The 21,852-nt window shown below is 46.9% G+C and overlaps 2 protein-coding genes across 2 annotated transcripts; both read right to left on the reverse strand.

Moving 5' to 3' along the window:
• Positions 1-257: 257 nt before the first annotated feature.
• Positions 258-13,525, reverse strand: LOC124671303 (two-component response regulator ORR27-like). The gene is made up of 4 exons (XM_047207694.1): positions 13,375-13,525; positions 13,125-13,277; positions 12,737-13,015; positions 258-530 (listed from the first exon to the last, which is right to left on the reverse strand). The coding sequence occupies exons 1-4, from the start codon at positions 13,523-13,525 to the stop codon at positions 445-447; spliced, it is 669 nt and encodes a 222-aa protein (XP_047063650.1). The 3' UTR covers positions 258-444.
• Positions 13,526-19,868: 6,343 nt separating this feature from the next.
• Positions 19,869-21,519, reverse strand: LOC124677105 (BTB/POZ and MATH domain-containing protein 2-like). Its single transcript, XM_047213102.1, has one exon. It carries the CDS (start codon positions 21,142-21,144, stop codon positions 20,041-20,043), a length of 1,104 nt encoding a protein of 367 aa, XP_047069058.1. The 5' UTR covers positions 21,145-21,519; the 3' UTR covers positions 19,869-20,040.
• Positions 21,520-21,852: the final 333 nt, after the last annotated feature.

Below are 21,852 nucleotides of genomic sequence, written 5' to 3' on the forward strand. Positions count from 1 at the left end.
TCATGATACCACCCAATTATGGTAGGAAAAATATTATTCCATATAAGTTATGAACAAACTTATCGTCATCCAACCAGATACTAGATAGTTTGATCTTTCGATCTTGGCCACCTCACAGAGTACCCATGCCTTTATTTATACATGTCTCTGCTAACTCTAATTCTTTCATGGAAAGTACAATATCAAGTGGCTTGCAAGAATAGAGCACTCACGGAGAATCCTTATTTGAGAACTTTTTTTTATAAATCAACCGCTTATTTTATGGTGATAAAATAAATCCCAAACATACCAAAGTGCGGTACAAGTTTTGGATCCACTGGGAAACCACCAATAGAACAATACAATGTGACATAGTTCGTCGGATGAAAATAAAGGAAATCTCTAGGGAACTAGCACAAGTAACCCTGATGAGATTATTGATCCCAGTAAATGCCGTCCATAATTCTATGTGCTCCCCCCTATGATTTTATCTTGGTGTGCGGTAGGGACATGCACTCCCGGACCTTCCTTTTGCTCAGCAGTTTCCATAGCTGAAATCAGACAATGAATTGTTATAAACCATCACCGTCCCATTGAATAAAAAGCCTTTAGTAGGACCTTTATTTTGGATGTTGGTATTAGCGAGCGTTGTGTAGATTATCCACTATCGGTAGCGGGACTGGCATGAGATGCCTTGAAGAATATAAAATAACTTAGTAAGGGCGGGACTGCCAAACGCAGCCCATCAGGTAATCAAGAACACATGAAAATCTATGTGGTCTTTTTCTTAAGGCTTTCCCCATATCACGAAAAGACCATACTGAGGGTAGTGGTTTTCTTGCACCTAGATGTCACTTGTAATATAATCATACCACTAATTATCTTACAAATGAAGGTCTTTCCCTTTCGTCGGATCTTAGATTTCCATATCTCTTTGCATTCTAAGACACTAGCAACATTGTAAAGGGTTGTGTAAAGTGAGATAGAGGAAATTTTCCTTGATTACTTCAACATCCAAGAGATCATATTTTTACTGTTGGTGAGCAACAAGCAAGCAAAACCTCAAGCTCATGACATTGCCCTAGTGCATGTTACCAATTGGCCCGTACGGATATGAGAGTACAACTAAGACTATCTTATTGGCCCCATTTTCTTGGCCTCCGAAGAACAATACAAAATCAACACCTTGTACTTTGAGAAATCACTTCAGGTTATAGACAAAATAATGTTCGCCAGATGTCTATTTGGTCACTTGGCAGGGCATATTTTTGTGGCGGATTCTGGAGTGGAGACACTTCATTATATGAAACAAACTCCCCAAAGCCTAGGAACTCAACCCACTACTTCTTTAGAAAGAACATGTGGATCGTATTGCTTGCCATATCCTGGAGTTGTAGATGAGGACATGATGCTGTGAGCCAAGCTTGGTGTTAGGGTGTAAGGAGCACACAAGATCTTATACTCCCACCTACTAGAAACCATAATTCTATCTAGGAAGCAACCAATAGGTTAAATTTTTTTATTAGTTCAATTAAACCTCACACCTATGTTCCTAAGTTGCCGCAAGAATAAATCCGCAATCCAATCTAAACATGTCCAAAAAACGATGAGTACTTTGGAGTTGCTACTATCATGAGATCTCAGGAAGTTGAAATATCCCCCACCACCACTAGGCGGGGGTAGGATCACATCTATGGAGTTCTACCCATAAGTCTCATGATCGCATATGGTTAGCACACTAGTACAAACTCGCTACTTAGAGAGTGCAAGGTGAGTCGGTTTTGTCCCAAGTAATTGAAAGCCGATTCTGCAGGCGAGCCTTAGACGGTTGGGAAGAATGACCCGACTCTAAATCTTAGAGGCCCTTATAAACTATGCCCGCCTGAAAGAAGCGGGGCACCGGAGACGAATAATGCAGGAGACCGTATAGCTTAAATATCTTAGCCGGTTATTAAAATGAAGCACCTCAAAGAATGTGGTGAACAAAGGCGGGCAATACAGAAGACCATCTAATCTATCTTCCTTAGAGCTTATTAAAGTAAACCGTCTCAAAGAGAACCACACAGACGGGATCCATTAACAACCGCTCGGGGGATAAATCTCAAAAATGCGCATGATCTGCTCGCTAATTGAATACCTGGCTAATGCAAAGGATCCACTAACCAACTTCCCTGATGTCAAAGGTATCCTCGTTTGCACTAACGAGGATCCCACTAGAGTGCCTTGAAAAGGAATATTATTAAATGCAACTTGCGATTAGTGAAGCCAAGTTTTATTATTTCCTATAGGCCTATAATGTTGATTCTGGCGCAAGAGCTAGGCTAATTGGCGTTGTCTAACCAAATCAGCCTAATACACAATACTCCACATGGGAAACTTCATGGGAACTGAGGGTATCAGGCTTGGTTCCATTTTTGTATTCCATAATCACCGAAATAGTAGGACCCATTCTGCCATGTAGGTTCATAGTAGGTGGTTTCCTTGAATATTTTCTTGGAACATAAGATGCTTCCAGCTCTAAAAGCAACCCTCAAACAATATGAAATAGAGTCGTATCTTCTTGGGCTAGATCTCCACACAAAATCTCCGCAAGGGTCACTCTTAGCGAAAACACTCATTTTTTTTAGCCATAAAGGTTTAGATCTTCTAAAGAGGATATACAAGGCAGTGAAACTTGATCACTCCAAATGCATACACCAAAGCCACTTCTGCAAGGCCATAATTCCAAATGCTCAGGGAGAGTTGTGTTCAGATTTGGAGCCTTCCCGAATGCCCTTCTATCTCGGCTCGCCTTATCCAAGTATGAAAAGTCAATTTCCACATTCGAGGAAAGTGTAGATTCCTCGTCTTCATAAGAATTTGAGTTGTACTCACTTATTTGGGGAGAGATAAAGATCAAGCCTTTCTGAAACATCCCCATGAAGTCTAACCTTGGTAGAATTAGAGGGAACATAGGATGCAACGATGACTCATAATCGAGGTCCACCACCTTTCACTTAATGAAAGGAGATGACCAAGCTATATCTCAGTTTGCTTCTCGCTGCACTACTAGGATAAAGCATTGGGCACTTGTTTTGGATATAACTGGCGCACTGCCACTACTAGCGCGCCACAGGTAACAACTAGTAGTTACATACCTCGAGGTACGCCACTGGTAAGCCCATGTACTAGTGACGCACTAGGTGGTGCGCCACAGGTAAAAAAAATAGGTGCATCACTGGTATAATTTTGAAATCTTGGATCTAGCACCATTTTTTGAGATGTTTTGCTCGTTTATTTCTCTTTTTTGTTTTCCAAATTTTTTCCCGTACATGTTCATGCTCATATCCTAGCCATCGGCCGGAGGAGATGGGGAGAGGAGGGATGGGCCGTGGGAGAGGTTGGAGGAGATCGACTAGGCCAGAGAGGATGGATGATGAAGGGAGGAGAGGGGAGGAGAGGATGGAGGATAGGAGAGGATCGAGGTGCACCGGAGAGGATGGAGGAGAGGGAGGGGCACCAGAGAGGTTAGATGAGAGGAGGCCGGAGAAGAAGAAGGAGAGGAGGGATGGAGAAGAGCAGGAGGAGGAAGAGTGGATGGAGGAGAGGAAGAAAAGAGAAATATGTGGAGGAGGGAGGAGGGAGGTGGATAAGGAGAGTGGGGTAGGTGGCCGGCCGTTTCGAATTTCGAAGGAGGGAAAGATAATATTGGTACATCAAGACATAGTGCGCTACTGGTAACTTTTCTCTCTTTCGAACTCTTTTTCTAAAGCGTCAATGAACTATGTTTTTCTTTTTGATTTTTAGGAATATAAAAAATAGCTAAACACCTATAGGCCATTGAAATGGAGGTAACTTCTTTGTAGATACATTTTCATTAAAAAAAACTTTTTCATCGAAGGTCATATGCAAAATCTAGAGCCATTTTACCGAAAATAGCACCATTTTGCAAAAAAGGTTGAAATTCATGTTTGTGAATTTTCCTAACAACTAATACACATAACACATGGCCATCTCGAAAGATTTTGAAATTTGAAAATTCTAACATTTTCTTTTATTTGTTAAAACTGAAAAGATGATCAAAGGGAAAACGGGTGGACATTTTTGTCAGCCCTTAGTAGTAGCCCACGGATGTACCAGTAGGAACCAAGACTTGGTGCACCACTGCTAAGGGCTGTCCAAAACCCATCCTCTCCCAGACATACTAATAGTGCACCTTTAACCCTAGTGCGCCACCAGCAATGGGCTAGCAGTGTCGCATGTGTTAGCGGTGCGCCACTGCATTGTGCGCTACTACTAGCTTTATTGAGGCTAGCTGTTTTCCTAGTATTGTCGTTGCTGCCACACACGAGGAGTGGAGGAGCTTTCGCATATGGTGCTTTCTTTTTAGCCGTGTTCCCTTCTTATTTGCCCACCTCCAAGTTTATTGTAGCCATAACCTTACTTTTGAATAGTGAAGGTGGTTATCTTATGAATTAGGAGGGGATAAATTCACTCCAGCGTTGAAATTGCATACACTGAAACTACACTTCCAGGGAGGTGGTGAAGATTCATTGAATTTACATTGGTGCAGAGGCTAGGTGTAATTAATATCTTAACGGTACTAACATATTCTCTTTATCCCAAAAAATGAATTCAATACATGACCGTCATGGTGATATAATAATGTTTCTCTAGATGCATTGTTTGATACCTCATGTAACAGTCCTATGTGCAACACGATTGATATTCTCGACCTATGTTTTGTTGGCAGAGTTTCTGGCTTCTTTTGTAGGGGATATCGGGTTACACATCCCAGGGCAGTGTGGCAGATTCCTATTGAATTGAAGTTAGAGCAATTCCAATAGTATAGCCAACTCTTGGCTATAACAAGATGTCATATCATTTGTAGTCATCATATAACTAACATGTACAATAGTTGGCTATAAAAATGTAGTACTTACTAATATATGGCCCACCTTTCACTCTCACAAGGTGCCTAGGAGCACGTGCAAGAGTTGGCTATTGCATAGTCATTATATAACTAACATGTACAATAGTTGGCTATAAAAATGTAGTACTTACTAATATATGGCCCACCTTTCACTCTCACAAGGTGTCTAGGAGCACGTGCAAGAGTTGGCTATTGCATAGTAGCCCACCTCACTTCTCTCTCCTCCAACTCATCTAAAATATATTATTTAATGTCTTATAGTCAGCTAACTGGACTCTATTGTACTTGCTCTTAAAGACCTATCAAAACTCTGACACCAAGTTATTCTAGTACCATTTGAGTTGAAGTTAAAGACTACAATGCTCAAATTGTTATGTTACTAGCCGTGAGTCTTCGTATGGTCTGGAGGTTTGGACTATGGTAATAATTGATGAAGGCGATAACCACTTGCCTTCTGCCAATGCTACTAATATCCCAAGAAATACTTCACGTACGCACCCACTATTCTACACCAAGTGCTCCTCCATTGGTCAACGATAGTGACTATAAAGAAGACATAGAAGAGGATGTGTTCCGTGCAACAACTGAAGCATCAAATGGGATGCAGGAGGATTGACGAATTTAGGCTTCAGCTTATTAGTACCCATTTGTGTCCATGAAGAGATTCTTTATTTTTGCTTAGTTTTTACCATTAGTCTGACATGAGTAAGTATCTTCTGAAGATACAGTTGATTCACAGGCTATGTTGTTTAGGATTTGCATTGTGCTCTCTAAAAGTTTCAGCTTTCAAGGTAGGACATGTTATTTTCCTTCACGGTCAACTCGGATTCTGGAGTTAATTATACTACAACCGTTATCATCGTGGCATCGTGGGCTTGTGGAATTCCTTGACAAAGGTTTGGGTCCGATTCAATTATGTAATTGTGTGCTAATAATTCTTATGCGTACTTGATTATAGCTACTGTCTCTTCATTCTTTACAGATGGGCATACGGCAACAATTTATGTATTCATGAGCTTATTTGAGTCATGAACCTTCAATTCAGTAATGGTACTAGAATAACTTCGTGTCAGAGTTTTGATAGGTCTTTAGTGGACAACCTGACTACATCAACCATGTGGAAAGTTCTTCCTCAGAGTTTTGATACGTATGCTTGCCATCGATTAAACATGATCAAAGGTAGTACTATAAATAGTTGTCTACTATGAAAGTGATATCCTGCGTTACTTACCATTTGTATTTTGGCCTCAAATTTAAACAAAATTGATGTATCTATAGAGCCACATTCTAATATTTTTACCAACCTTATGAAATTCTTAGTATCGTCCATGAGGTGTTTAGTGTTTCGATTGATTTAGCTAAGAGTCAGGTACAGCTCTTAACGATTGAAAACTTCCCGGTTTCTGAACTTTCTCTAAAAAAGACACGTTCTAGAAGTGCCATATCGATAGGATTGCCAGTTTTGCTAATCTAAAGAAACATATATATTTATTACTATTCTGTCCGTCTTGTGCATAAAATGTGCGGCCGGTTTAGACATATGTAAACCTAAACATGCCTGCATTCACTACAGGAAAACGTCAAGGTGTCGATGGCCAAAACCTGTGCCGATGGATTTTTCTCGGGGCCCTCGGCAACTTTTTCCGGTCTTGCTGCTTTAAAGCGAACAAGTCCCAAATAGGGCAAGCCGCGAAGAAGACCGTTGACACAGCAAAGGCCGTCGGCACAGGGGCCTCCGCCGTGACGGCGAGCCAATGACGTTAGGGGGTAGGCCCTATGCCGATGGCTTTGCTGTCGGCACAACCATTTTTTTTCTTCAGGCACCCCCCAAGATCGATATCGCCTTTTCAGTTTCGGAAAATTAAAAGAAAATAATAGAAAACTAAAAAAAACCTTTGAGATGGTCATGTGTTATGTCATCTTGTTTTAAGGGAAGTCAACAAACATGAATTTTCATATATTATGCCAAATTGTGTCATATTTCGGTAAAACGGCTTTTCTGGTTGCATACGACCGCCGATGAAAATGTTTTTTTATATGAAATTGTATCTACGGAAAATTTTACATCTAAATTCAGTGACGTGTGGTCATTTGGACAACTTTTAGAACCTCAAATTCAAAACAGAAACGGGACTTTTTCAGCGTTTTCTTTCGGGCAAAAAAAATTAAAAAAATAAATTTATTTTATTGTTTCAAGATTTATTAACACTTATCTTATTCATTGTTATTTACTCAAATAATTGTTTGGAATAAAAAAATAAATAAGTGTGATATCATGGAATAAGGGTTAATAGGATTGATATGGTGCTATTGTATAGAAAACAGGGCTTTCGTCTAGCACCCCTGGAAGTTTTAATCCCGGTTTAAATAGGGACCGGGAATAATAAGTCCTATTAGTCCCGGTTTAAACAACGCAAGCTTTCGTCCCGGCTCGTTTGGAATCTTTAGTCCCGGTTTGTAATAACAACCAAACTTTCTAGGTTTTTTTAGCTCCCCAGGACACCTTAACCCCCCTTGGATCGCCTTTTTTTAGCTTTGTAAAATAGAAACGAAAATGATAGAAATTAAAAAAATAAAATCTTTTGAGATACCTATATGTTACGCAACTTACTATTAGGGGAAATTAATAAATTTGAATTTCGATTTTTTGCAAAAAAAAAGGTTTGCAAAAAGGTAAAATGGCTTTTCTGGTTTCATATGGCGTCGAAAAACATATAATATATCAAAATGATCCTGGGAAAAGGTTATATCCGAATTCACAGGGGTATTCCCGGTTAGCCAATTTTTTAGATTCTCAAAATTCCAAATAGAAATATGAAAGAAGGAAGATTTTAGTTTTTACCAAAATTCAAGATTTTTTTTAAAAATTTTAAATTAATAATAGTATCCTGCATAAATATTAATGTTACTTAACCATAAAGGAGGTTAGCCAATTTTTAGATTTTCAAATTTTCAGGTTTAGGTTTGAGAAAAATTATTAAAAAAATAAAAAAATAAAAGGTTAATTTTTATTTATTTATTTAAACTTATTATTACATCATTAATAGTTTATATTTATTAAAAAATTATTTGGAATTCAAAAAATAAAGAAGTGTGACTTGCACCAACATGTTAATAGGATTGATATGATACTAGTATCAATAACATGCGTGTGTAGCACTTAGAAGTGGGATGGGAAGAAACTCGGAAGTTAAGAATGCTAGTGCTGGAGTAGTGGGAGGATGGGTGACGGAGTGGGAAGTTTGACCACGAGTAAGTAATTTGACTAGAGATTAAGTGTAGTTAGAGACTAAACTTATCAAATAACGAAAATACTAAAAATTCTAAAAATTAGAAAAAAAGAGGGAGTGAAAAATAATTAGAAAAACAAATGGTAACTGGGACTAAAGGTCATTCGCCGCGGCGCACGCCAGAACCCACGATGGCGGGGCCTTTAGTCTCGGTTTGTTTTACAACCGGGACTAAAGGGAAGTACCTTTAGTCCCGAATGACTAGTCCCGGTTGCAAACCAGGACTAAAACTCCTTTTTCTACTAGTGTCAGCAAAGAATAGCTCATCTACAGGAAGGTTGCCTAGAAGGAACGGAGAAGTTAAGCGTGTTGTGGCTAGAGTAGTATGAGGATGGGTGATCGACCAGTAAGTTTGACCATTCGTGTAATTTGACCTAGGTGTAGTTAGAGTAAAAAATGATCTATATGAGAGACTAAAAAGATTTAAAAAAATAAAAAAGTTAAGCAAGAATTGCTAAACGACGGTTAGGTCTATGTTGACGGCTTTGCCGTTGACATAGGTTTTGCGGCAAGGTATTGTGTCGCCAGTTTACTTGGTTGTGCCGACGATCGAAGGCCGTCGGCACCTTGCGTGAATGCTACCACGCTGGGCAAGTTGTGCTATAGCCAAAATGTTACCCGCGAGCCAAAGCCCACATATCCCTCTAGCACAGTGGTCCTCGCAGTAAGTACCCTGAAATAAAATTAAAAGAAAAAGAAAAATGCAGGTGGCATCTAACGTGGCTGGCTCTCTTGAACATGGCCATCGCTATACATCTACCGCCGGCAAGCAGCAAGCTTCTGTTGGTAGGCGGAACTACAGGGGCATGTGTGTCGATGTTCTGTGCCAGAAACCCCCATTGGCACCTTGCATACCCACCTGTATGCTGAAGGCTAGGTTATGCCTAAGGCTATTTTGGATCGCTCGGCATGTCTAGATGTGCCACATGTCTGTGTTTTAAACATAACATAAATCAAAATTTTGTAACCACATCATACTTACGTGGATAACTGGATATTGATTAGATTAATTTGTTCAAAAATTCGTACAGTTGTATATGTTGAGGGCCTCTAATATGGTCATCGACATACACCTAGAGTCGTCAAGCTTTCATTAGTCTGGCCGAACTGCAGGGTCACGTGGCAGAAATCTATGCAAATGTCAATGGTTTTTTCGATGGGCACCGTCTACATAATGACAGGTAGATCAGATGGTGTGATGTTGGTAGAACAATGGACCAACCAAAGCTTGTGCCGTTGTCTAGCTCTTCATATAAGCACAAATTCTTCCCACTTTCTCATGCCGGATAAGTGTTTCCTCCATTCTAAAATAAATGTGGCACATTTATTTAGATTTGCATGTACATAGACTCTAAGAACGATAAATGCAAATTTAATAATCTATGTCACTTATTTTTAAACAAAGGTAGTACATATCTAACAGTTTAGATTTTACTGTGTGCTCTATGAAATTTTATCTTACCACCATGTTCTAGCTATTATCCTATTAGTGTACACATTATTTTACAGAGTCCCAGTTACGTCTAATAACATGGTAACAGGCCAACTCTGTTGATCAGTTTATTTATCTCACGTCTCATGTGAATGTCTCTTTTCAGATTTAGGACGCGCTGTCCTCTAATTTGGATGGTGCCATTTTTTTCTCTTCAAACTGTACTGGTCCTTAGTGTCAAACCTGACATACATGTATGCCCATAAAACATATGCTCGTACATGTTACATAAAACCTTTAAATCTTGTCCATTAATATTATAGATCTAACCTCTTAAATAATTTTAATGATGTGGATTAACATGGTGTCTCTATTTTAGATCTCCGTATTGTGTTTTTAGTATATAATAGATATATAGATTACTAGTTTACTAAAAAACCACGGCAAGTAATAACCTCAAGTCGAGTATACTTTTATGTGTTTTACTGGTATCCAAACAAGATCGGATGGCCGAGATTTCAGACTACGCTGCCTATATGTAGCAGGGGCGGAGCTACGTTGGGGCCGACTTGGGCCGTGGCCCGTCCAGATTTTTTTTTTTGACATGGACTACGGCGGGCTTACGCCAGCCTGAACAACTTTATACCAACAAAAAAAACATATAGAGTTTCTTTACAACGCTTGAGAGAGAGCAGAGGAGCAGAAGTTAGTAGAGAGGGGGCTGAGGGAGGATCATAACCATTACACCAGGAATTAAGGAAGGAGGTGGAGGAGGGGGTTGTACATCTATAAGCCCATAGTCTAATATCCTCAATACATCTGCGGGAAACTAAAGGCAGGTGCTCAGTGACACCATTGAATGTTAAGGCGTTTCTGCGCTTCCAGATGTTCCAGGCGATGGCCGTGTTGATGGTGGCCTCTTCATAGGTGCAGTTGCGTTGGAGGCAGAAGTCAGAGAATCCGGTGTATGCGTCGGGGTCGAAGCCGCGGTGGAAGTACCCCCAGACTTCTGTCGCTTGGGGGCAGAATAGCAGCAGGTGGTCAGTGTCTTCATCGAGGGGACAGGAGAGGCAGGTCGCCGAGGTGGAGAGGTGGTGCCTGAACCGTCGTTCGTTCGTGGGTAGGCGCCTTTTCCGGGCAAGCCAACAGAAGATCTTGCACTTCAAGGGGGCAGCACTCCTCCAAACCATTGGCGCGACGTCATCTGTCTGCAAATGTTTGAAAGAGTTGACATAGAAACACTTGTTTGAGAGTTTTTTGTTAGAGAGGTGAGTGTCCCGTAGGTCCGGAACATCGAGGCGGAGATCCACCAGGTTTAGCTCGACAACCAAGACTCGAAGGTCATCTTCCGCAGCAGCAGTGAGGCGCGGTCCAAGAGAGCTGCGAAGCCCTAGAGAGAGGGTGGCCTCAACATTGATGTTGGGGCGGGTGGAGTGAGAGAAAAGGTTTGGAAAGCGCTCCTGAAGGGTTTGATCGCCCAGCCACCGGTCAAGCCAAAAGGCCGTGGAGGAGCCGTTGCCAAGAGAAACTTTAGAAATGGAGCGGAAGGAGGAGAGCCCAGCCACGATGTCCTTCCAAATGGGGGTGTCAAGGTGGTGGCGATCCCCCAAGTCTCGAGAGTTGTTCCAGCCATACATACGACGAAACCAGGAAGCCCAGGGGCCCTAAGTGTCAGAGTGTAGCTTGGTGAGGAATTTGGACATGAGGGCCAAGTTTTGAGCCGGAAGGGATATGGCGCCAAGTCCCCCAAGAGTCTTTGGGGTGCAGACGCCTTCCCAGGCGACCTTGCATTGACCACCATGGCAGGTTTCTTTGCCGGTCCAGAGGAAAGCACGTCGCCTTTTGTCAATGGCCTCAATAACACCAACGGGAAGGAGCCCAGCGTTCATGGCATGTGAGAGCATAGAAGTGAGGACCGAGTTGACAAGGATCAAGCGGCCTCCAATAGGGAGGCAACGGCCACGCCAACCAGAGAGGCGCGTGTCACTTTTTGTCATAATGGGGGCGAAGTCGCCAAAGCGCAGCTTGTATGGGGAGAGCGGGAGGCCAAGATAGGTTTGAGGGAAGGAGGAGACCTCGCACCCAAAGGTGACAGCCATGGAAGTGGCAACGTGGGTATCCATTTTTATGGGAACAAAAGTGCTTTTGTGGAAGTTGATGGCAAGGCCGGTAGCAGCGGAGAAATCATCGAGCACCTTTTTAAGATTGGCGACATGGTTAGGGATTGCGCGAATGATGATGAGGGTGTCATCGGCATACTGGAGGACGGGGTAGGGGAGGTCGTCCACCAGGGGATGAAGGAGAAGACCAGAGAGGGAGGCAAGCCGGAGCATCTGCTGAAGGACGTCGGCAACGATGTTAAACAGGAAGGGGGAGAGAGGGTCTCCTTGCCGAAGCCCACGCCGGCACTGAATCCAGCGTCCAGGAATGCCGTTAAGAAGAACCGCAGTCTGGCTGGAATGGTTAAGGAGACTGATTCAAGAGCACCAAAGATCAGGAAGGCCCTTGGCCCGCATGATGCGGTCGAGGGCGTCCCAGCTAATTGAGTCGAAAGCTTTGCGGAAGTCTAGCTTGAAGACTGCGGCAGGTGCAGATCGTCTATGGCAGGCCTGAACAATATCAGCAGCATAGAAAAAAAATTCTGCAATAGAACGCCCGGAGATAAAGCCAGTCTGGTCAGGGTGCACAAGGCAGGGGATGAGCCTCCGGAGTAGAAGGGTGAGACACCCGCCCAGAATTTGGACAATCCTTCGTTATATTTGTTGGGCCGGCTGAAGAAAGGTTTTGTTTCTGAAAAAATAAGGGCTTCTGTGCAGCCTAGCCCGCCCACAATTCTTGCTACAGCTCCGCCACTGATATGTAGTACCTTTTCATCTAGTGTAGTTAATACTACTAGCAAACAAAATGCTTATATACGTTACTAGTACTCCCTCCGTCCATTAATAGATGTCAAAAGATTCGTCTAAATTCGAATGTATGTATGCACTAAAGAGTGTCTAGATACATCCGAATTTAGATAAATTTTGGATATCTAAGAATAGACAGAGGTAGTACTAAACTTTGTATGCTAGCACTCAGAAATTAAGCATGCATGTACGTCGTAAGGCGGATGAATGCAGTTACCTTCCGTTCCGCTGAGCTGCTGGGGCGCCTTGACCAACAACGCGTGCTGCCCTGGTGACGAGTTGAAGTTGGTCCTGCCCTGCTTGTGCTGCTGGCTGCCGCCGGAGTCCCCTTCGTCGGAGTCATCCGTGGGGCCAAAGTCTATGTTTGCATTTCTGCGGAGGACGTGCTGCCAGATGCGACTGATCTCAGAGTCGAGCATGGGCTTTTCGAGAAAGTCGCACGCACCTTCAACCAGCGCCCTAATCACCTTCTCCTTGGACGCGCAGTCGGAGAACACTGCATCCATACACACAAACGGACGAACGCAGACAGATCTATCGATCAGTACACTTATAGACAAGCTAGCTAGGACCATGTGTGCGACAGCAGATTACACGGGACTTACGGATGACCGGGTAATTCTCCTTGGTATGCTTGAGGAGCTCGAAGCCGTCGATTCCTGGACCCTGCGTGTCCGCGACAGCCATCACGAGGTCGAACCCCTCTGGATTGTCCCGCAATGCCCTCAGTCCTTCTTCCAGGGATGCCTTGGCCGTCACTGCACACATACGTACATATGTCGGAGGGGATCGAATAAAACTGCAGCGAGGAGATGCGCCGGTGAAAGATAGCCGGACCGGACCGGACGAGCTTACCTGGGTAGCCGCGGCTCTGGATCATCTGGGTGAGGGTGGCGCGGTAGGATGGGTCTTCCTCTACGACGAGGACCCTGCAGGTCCTGGCGAGCTCAGCCTCAGGAGAAGCGGCCATGCCGGCGCCGGCAGCCAAGGCGGCGTTGTTCTCCATCTCCGCGCGGCCGGTCTCAGTGACGACTCACACACACGCGTACCTCGCGCTCTCGCTCGTGCTAGCTAGCAAAAGCCGAGAGAGTCCAAAGATACCTACCAGGCGCGGGCGGTCCGCTGATGGTGTATAAATGGGAGAAGATCGTGACGACATGCGAGCTACAGGCTGGGGCTGGAGGGTCAGTGACGTGGTGGTGGGATGGAGATTTTTTGTTTCTTGGCTTTTTGTAGATCGCTTGCCACGCTAGGGATGGATCCCCCCCGTCTCCTTCGGAAGTAAGCAAGTACAAGTGCAATGAAGGGAAATTTGGAGTTCACTACGGTGAGCTATGGACCGTCCATGGCTGCACACCAGGTCACCTCGCCAGCGTGAACCTGGTGCTTTGCCCATCGGTGTGCAACGTGTCAATACTTACATGATTTTCTGCAGCTTGTTTCTATATTTGCTGGGGATGCTTTGTACGGGTTCAGTGCAAAACATAAGTAAGCATTGTAAAACGTAAAATACACTGAAAATATAAGAAGACAGGAACAGCCATAAAACATTTCGGCCATAAAGACACTCCCTTTGTGCCTAAATGTAGTGTGTATTAGATTTTTTCAAAGTCAAACCGTGTAAACTTCGATAAAGTTTACACGAAAAAATATCAACATCTAGAATATCAAATTAATAAAATGAGAAACATATGAACTATATTTTAATATGGTATATATTTGGTATTGCAGATATAGATATTTTTTTTAATAAACTCGGTCAAAGTTAGTGTAGTTAGATTTTCGTGGAAACCAATGCGCACTATATTATGGCAAGAAGGGAGTATATTGAAGCCCATTAACTTTCAAGCCCAGCGTGTGGCCAATTCTACTTCCATGCGTTCTCATCCGTTCGATAGTGATCGACGTCACCCCAGGAGCCGCCCTGCGGTGAGAAAAACTAGGGTATACCCAAACCTAACCACAAGTCTCCTCCTCTCCCCTGATATTTTCGCCTCCAACACGAGAGAGGCGGCTCCGGCCAGTTTCCATGACGATGTGGCGGCCCCGTTCACCGGAGAAGCCAGTCGATGAACAACGCCAGCTCTGTCTCGGTCGTGTGGCGCCCGCGACATGGAGGTCGGGCACGCCGCCATCCATTACGCGACTCGTCATCTTCATCATCCGCGGCATGGTTCAAATCCAACCATAAGGATGCGGCAATGGTGAACATGACATGTTGAGCATGTGCGTCGTCGTCCATAAGGTGTCGCGGCAGTATCAAGGTGAAATCCCTTCCCCGTGGTCAAAAGATTTCAAAAAATGGGCATTTGGTGTTTCCTTATTTAGTCGATTTTCCTTGTAGGGCACACTTTTTGGAAATTTTCTTCTCATTTCTTAATCTTTGATTCCCCTCCTTCTAATTGCTAGTAAACACCGGAACACTACTAAAACATGAACAATTAATTAACCAAAGCATAGCCGTGTGGTGCGCAAGAAAAAACTATCATAGGCTAATTAATCTCTAAACATGCTCATATTGATCCCTATAGAATAGAAGTAAAACTCGATCGTAGGCATATGCACTAAATTAGGATGAGGCTAAACAATATCTCCTAAGCAAAACGTTAGGACTATTGATTTAGTTAATCATTAGGAGAAGCATTAACATGCGTTGGTCTTAGAGCACCTAATAAATGATTAGAAAGAGAGATCACGAGATGCACTTGTAGGAAGATGAAGAATTGTTGTGCCTGCTCGATGGAGGCATGGTGTACCTAATATCGATGGGTGTAAGAGCATCTCCAGTCGCGTCCCCCAAACCGTCCCCCAAACCGCGCCGGATCGAGCGTTTGGGGGACGTGTTTCGTTCGTGCCGCGTTTGGGGGACGTCGCTCCCCAGCCGCGTCTCCCAAACGCCGCCCCCAAACATTTAAAATAATTTTTCTGGCATTTTTATTTCAATTTCCACAAACTAATACATAATTGGGAACGTGGTTTACACGAAGACATAGTTTGGAACATGGTTTTCCACAAACTAATACATAGTTTGAACCATGGTGGACACAAATATAAAATATTGCAAAGAAACTAAACCTAACTAGGCCGTGCATCGAAGGTTTCGTGTGTTCGCTGCTAAGAAAGAACACTCGAGGGCACACCCGGTCACCTAAACTCGGAAAATCCAGCGGGAGGATGGTGCCCTTGTTGGTTCTACTCGATGAGGCGAACAGGCGTAAACCTCCGTGCACGTATTCGCTGCGAAGAAACAACACTCATTCGGTCGTCCTCCTCGTCGGTGCCGTCGTCGTGGGAGTCCCCGTCGACGTGGTAGTCCCGGAGGCAGCGCCTCTCGTCGAAGACCTTGACGCTCATGTCCCCGTTGCCGAAGTAGGAGAACACGAGGATGAAGCCGGCTTCGAGGCTGTGGTGGCGCGCGAACTTCTCCCGGCCGATGTTGAGGTACATCTTGCCGTGCGCGTCGTAGATCGCCTTGACGATCCACCGGCGGTAGCCGCACGAATGCTCCCGCAGATGCATCGTGCGCGGGCGTACGCCGCCGACGTACTCGGCGAAGGAGTCCGGCAGCCTCCGGATGCCGCGCGGGTCGCCCTTGAGGACGTGGACGAACTCGAACAGGACGTCCGGCTCCACGTCCATCTCCGACGATGAAGACGACGGCGTGGGAGGCGACGGCGAGCGCTCGGCCTATGCCGCGGCCACGACCACGACCACGACCACGGCCGCGGCCGCGAGGTCGGCCTCCGCCTCTACCAGACATAGCGTCGAGTCTTGTTGAGAGATGGTGGCGGCTAGGGTTTGGGAGAGAGGCGCTAGGGTTTGTGTGTGAGAGGGATGATGAGAGGCGCCCCTTTTTATAGGCCGGAGGGAGGCGGAGGAGCGGTGGCGCTCATTAACGCCGGCACGCGCAGCTAGGCGCGACGAGACGCGTCCGCTGCGCCCTCGCGGGAACTCGCACCGTCGCCGTGCGCCAATAACTTCCGTCGCGAGGTAGGCGACGGTTAGGTTTAAATTAATTGTGCCGCCGACGGGTCGGCCCCTCCACTCCCCGCCTCGCTTTCGTTGTGTCCGGCGTCCCCGGAGCGTCCCCTGTGGGACGGGGACGGGCTCGGGGCGCCGGACACCGTATAGGGGCGCGCCGGACAAAAAAGGGCTTTGGGGGACGCGGCTGGAACGCATTTTCTGTCCGACTGGCGCCCCAAATCCCTTTGGGGAACGGTTTGGGGAACGCGACTGGAGATGCTCTAAGGATGGTAAAGATGGTGTGGGACGAGCTGCTTGTCGAGGTAGCTGTCAATGACGCCGGTGGCACTGCCCTTGGAGTGTCCGGCGGTGCTAGTTAGAGCTTCTATTCCTCAAGCGTACCGGCAGAATCCGTAGTTTTAGGTTTTTCTTCATACGTGAGATTGTTAGCTTAATAACGGGAGGACTCCTCATTTTTATACGTGTGACGCTAGGGAATAGGGACCTAAAAGAAAACGTTGGTTTACTTACACCTTCCATCATGGTGTGTACGTGGGGAGCCCTGCTCCCCCTTTTCTCTTGTATGGTTAAACCAGATTACCAGAGATCAATTCTCCAACACGCCGAACAGTTGCCCGCCCACACTGAACTTGATGTCTATTCCTCCCTCGTTCTTCAATCTTCAGCATGTCTTCAAGATGCTGGTGCAGAAAGGCTCCTTGCCTCGTCGGCTAGTGTTACAAGCTTTTGATTTGGCAAACCTTGAATCGATCTTGAATCTGTTTGTATGCTGCTAGAAGTTTGGCGAAATCCCCTCCACGGGCAACAAACTCTGGCACCAAATGGTGGCAATGCCAAGTTGCCAACATGTTGCAAGTATCGGCCTTGAGATTTTGGCCAACAACTAAACATGGCTGTCAACCAAATTCAGGTCAACACCTTCTACGCGAGATCCTTTTATGACAGTTAGCACGCACCTGATTGTCAGTCAATCGTTGATAACTGATGAGGCACAGCGAGTTCCTTAGCCAGGACTTTTAGTGACGAAATTATGTTACCCTCGGTTGTCGCTTGGTGCTTTAAAGATATCTGTTGCAATCTGCTTTACTGGCAAAATCGCACTTCCATCTTGCAGCTTTAGAGCATCTCCAGCCGCGTCCCCCCAAAGCGTCCCCAAAAGGATTTGAGGCGCGCCGGACAAAAAAAAAAACCGTTCCAGCCGCGTCCCCCAAAGCCCATTTTTGTCCGGCGCGCCCCGATACGGTGTCCGGCGCCCCGAGCCCGTCCCCGTCCCACAGGGGACGCACCGGGCACGCCGGACACAACGAAAAGCGAGGCGGGAAGTGGCGGGGCCGACCCGTCAGCGGCACAGTTAATTTTAACCTAACCGTCGCCTACCTCGCGACGGGAGTTATTCGCGCGCAGTGACACACGGCGGCATCTTTTCCTTAATGGCGACGGAGGGGCAGGCGAGACGTCTCGTCGGTGCTGCGCAGCCTCCACGCGTCGCCGGCGTTCGCACGCCACCGCCCGTTCCCGCGCGATCTTCCCGCCTCTTCTCGTTTGTTCCCGCGCTTTCTTCCCGACGTCGGCGTCTATAAAAGGTCTCCCGGCTCAATGGTAGCCACCACACCCCACCGGCAAACACAGCCCTCGTCGCTCCGCGTAGGCGCGACGGCGCCAGTACCGGGAGGAGATTATGGAGCAGCGGTGGGCTGACGAGCGCCGGCGGCAGCGCGTTGAGCGGGATGCGCTGTACCGTGAACGGCGGGAGGCGATCGAGCGCCGGCGGCAGGAGTCGATCGAGCGCCAGCAGCATCTGGCGGCAGAGGAGCGTCATCAGCGGGAGGCGGCGCTGACGGCGTTATGGGGGAGGCGGGCGGACCAGTTGGCGGCGGCGATGATGGAGGCGCCAACAGATGTGGAGGAGGAGGCGCCAATGGAGGAGGAGGAGGCCGATACGGAAGAGACCGAGGTGGAGGACGACGACGACGACGAGTTCGAGTGGTCCGACGACGACGGGCCGCACCCGAACGAGACGGCCGATCAGAAACGCGCGCTCGTCGAGTCCTTCGAGTCGGAGAAGAAGCTCCAGGACGACGCCCGTGCCCGCGAAGAGGCGCAGATTCGTCGCGCCGTCGAGCTCTCCCTCCAAGCGGCGCAGCAGGGGAGGGCGGAGGAGGAGGACGCGCGGTGGGAGCGGAGCCGTCTGGCCACCGCCGAACGCAAGGAGAGGAGGCGCGCGCAGGAGGAGCTGCGGCGTAGGGGAGGCGACGACGGGGCGGGGCCGTCGAACACACCGCCGGGCGGTCAGTAGTCTAGGTTTAGATGAAATCTAGCCGTTTTCATTCAAACTTTGTAATATATAATCAAAATTGAATGAAAACCTTTATTTTCGTGCACCAATATTCATTTGAGGGAGGCGTTTGGGGGACGCGACTGGGGAGCGACGTCCCCCAAATGCGGCACGAACGAAACACATCCCCAAAACGCTCGATCCGGCGCGTTTACGCGACTGAAGATGCTCTTAGGCTGTACTTCACCCGGACATCCATGGCTGCCCAGATAAGATGCAGGAAAACTGATGCACAGGAACCAAAGGCATTCTCCTTGCAGCCGTCCGGGTAAAACCTCACAACTCACAGCCACCAGCGCGGAAGATGCTGGAGCTGAGATGCTTGCCCACACCCACGCCATCGAACACCTGGTGACTCTGAAGTCATGGGTCGCAGTCGCAGCTTCTGTCAGGCTCACCGACAATGTCTTGGGCAGGTGGCGCCATCAGGAAAAGGAAGCTGAGAGTTCAGCCATGTCAAAGGAACAGTGCTGAACAGATCTTTTGCTGAAGTGTTGTTGCACTGAGTACAGGAGACTGTTACTGAGAACTGGAGACACACCTAGCAGACCGTGCAGGAACCAGAACTGAAAGATAGCATTCGTCTGAACAGCGTTGAGGATTTCATGTTCCCACTACCATGCGTGTGAATATCAATGGTCGCCTTAATTATGGACAAAGACATCAAGAAATGGGACATGAGAACTCACAAACCTGTTTGCCACTATTAACGTTTATCTATCTGCTCAGGTCACATCTCAAAGTAAAAAAGGAGTACCATATCTGAAACATAACGCTTCTGAAAAGGGGCAAAGAAGGTTCAGGCTGAAGCATTGATAGTAGACTAAACAATGCGGCTTACAGTTTCAATGCCTTCCATTAAAAATAAAAAATATTGTTTCATTGTTTTGTTAGATCAGCAGCAGTGTAGAATTGGATGCTCATAATCTCATACGAGCAATCAGACGATCAGTATATATACTCAAGAATCGGGAAAGCATGCAAACATATCAGAATTCCGAAATCAAGAAAATAAAAAGGGCCAAGGATGTCAAAATCTATAGAGTTTTCATTAAAACTGCTGCATGGTGCTAATGAGTCATTCTGTCATGCAAACAAAAATGCATTAGACATAAGATATAACAGTTACATGCAGAAACGTGAACATCTGAACCAGACTAAAATTCAGCACTGCTGTTCAGCCCAATAGGTGTCATCTTATTCTACTTCTCAGAAGACCTGTCATTCCAAATGCTTGACACCCTATCTAATATATCCTTCATAATAAACGGGCAGCTCGCTACAAGATGTTTGAATCCTTCGGTTTCAATGACTGGAGCAAGCATGTTGGGCGAGGCCATGAACTGAATGCAAGCTTGTCGCAGCTGGGAGCAATGGTGTTGCTCTGCTAAAGCCAGCGTGGTTGCCACTGTCTGAACATCAATTGTGTCGCTCAACTTACTTTCGCAAATCAACCTTAGCCTATCGACTCCGTAACGATCGGCGGCAACAAGTAGGTGTTGCATAGCCTCAGCCTTGCCGTCTTTGCAGTGATCAGGCAAGGAATCAGTGTAGATGAAGTGAAGCAGCGCCTCAAATATGAGAGGCTCCATGTCATCGATGTTGATACACTGTGTTGCCTTTTCTTTCATCGGACCAAAGAGTTCGGCCCTGAAGACCGGAGAGCGGAAAGCCAAGACACACCTATGAGCGCGGAACAGTTGGCCACCCACATCAAACGTGACATCCGCGCCTTCTCCATCGTTGAGCATGTTCTCAAAATCTTTGTGCAGATTGGACTTGGGAACCGTGATCAAGCTGGTCTGGACGTCTTGGGTACGAGACTCTTTGGCAACGGTTAGCAAGCATCTGATGGTGAGGCAGTCATTGTGGAGGAAGGGCGAGCCCTGAATCTTGGACTTCTCGATGAATTTGATGAAGCCCCAATTGTCACTAGCAGGGGAGAAGGAATGCTTCATGTAGGCGTTGGTTACCTGAGAGAGCCTGCCATCTTTCTCCATCAAATTGAGGGTGAACCTGGCCCTGACGTCCTTGTCTCGGCCGCAGTAGTAGAGGAAGGCGGAGGCGTTGCCGACGCAGTGGGCCGTGGAGCCGTCCGGGTAGAACCTGACAGCCCACTCGAGCCCCCCGACGGTGAAGACTCTGGAGCTGACGTACCTGCCGACGCCCATGCCGTCGAGCAGCGAGTAGCCGGTGACCCTGAAGTCGTGGACCGCGGTGACGGAGTCCGTGACGCTCATCGACGATGTCCTGGGGAGGCAGTGGCCGGGCGGCGGGAAGGCCAGGTCGCGCTGGTGATCACCCATGGAAGGAGGAAGAGACGGGGCGATCAGCTGAGGGATTTCTGGAGACCTGCATCCATGAGCGCATTGCAGGGTCGCGTGGATCGGTGCCGATGATCTCAGCGGCGCGACGATCGGCGCGCCGCGGCGGCAGATCGGCGGGGGCGGACCGAGTCGGGGGAGAGGAACATCGGGGATCAGTTGGGGGAAGATCCGCCGCGCACGCGGGCGCGGGTCAGGGGCTGAAGCACTTCCCTGGCTTCCCGGCAGGGCGCAGCGTCGGATTCCCCCCTTGCGTGAGCCGGAGCCGGAGCCGAAGAGGGTGGAGATCGAGGCGGCCGCCGGAGGGGGAGGGGGAGGGCGAGGTGGAGACGGATGACGAGAGGAAAACCCCTGCAATTGAACGGAAATTGCCTGAGCTTTTTCTGCACAAGCCGAAACTCCCGTAAGGCTTAAGAGAAACCCCTGCCCTGCCTGCGGGCTGCGGGCTGCCCCGTAAGGCCGTAATGGTCTGTGGGCTAAAATGAATGGCCTAATTTTTGGGCCAAGACTGACTACAAGGAACAGTTACCTAAAATGAATGGCCTAACCTGTTTCAGTTCAAAACCAACGCCTGCATGAAGCATACCTTCTCTCCGGATAGTGACTAATGGGGGTTCATCAGATTAGGTGCTTCCAAAGAGTCTCGTACCCAAGATGTCGAGACGCGACGAGTTCCATCACGGTTCCGCT

The sequence above is a fragment of the Lolium rigidum genome, chromosome 7, assembly GCF_022539505.1.
Source record: "Lolium rigidum isolate FL_2022 chromosome 7, APGP_CSIRO_Lrig_0.1, whole genome shotgun sequence".
Lineage (NCBI taxonomy): Eukaryota > Viridiplantae > Streptophyta > Magnoliopsida > Poales > Poaceae > Lolium > Lolium rigidum.

Bases quoted from the DNA above. Each gene is read 5' to 3' on its own strand.
- LOC124671303 (XM_047207694.1), bottom strand. From the start codon at position 13,525: ATGGAGAACAACGCCGCCTTGGCTGCCGGCGCCGGCATGGCCGCTTCT. The intron at 13,278-13,374 runs GTAAGCTCGTCC...GTATGTGTGCAG, and splicing joins CCAGAGCCGCGGCTACCCAG to TGACGGCCAAGGCATCCCTG. The intron at 531-12,736 runs GTAACTGCATTC...GTCTGATTTCAG, and splicing joins GCAGCTCAGCGGAACGGAAG to CTATGGAAACTGCTGAGCAA.
- LOC124677105 (XM_047213102.1), bottom strand. From the start codon at position 21,144: ATGGGTGATCACCAGCGCGACCTGGCCTTCCCGCCGCCCGGCCACTGC.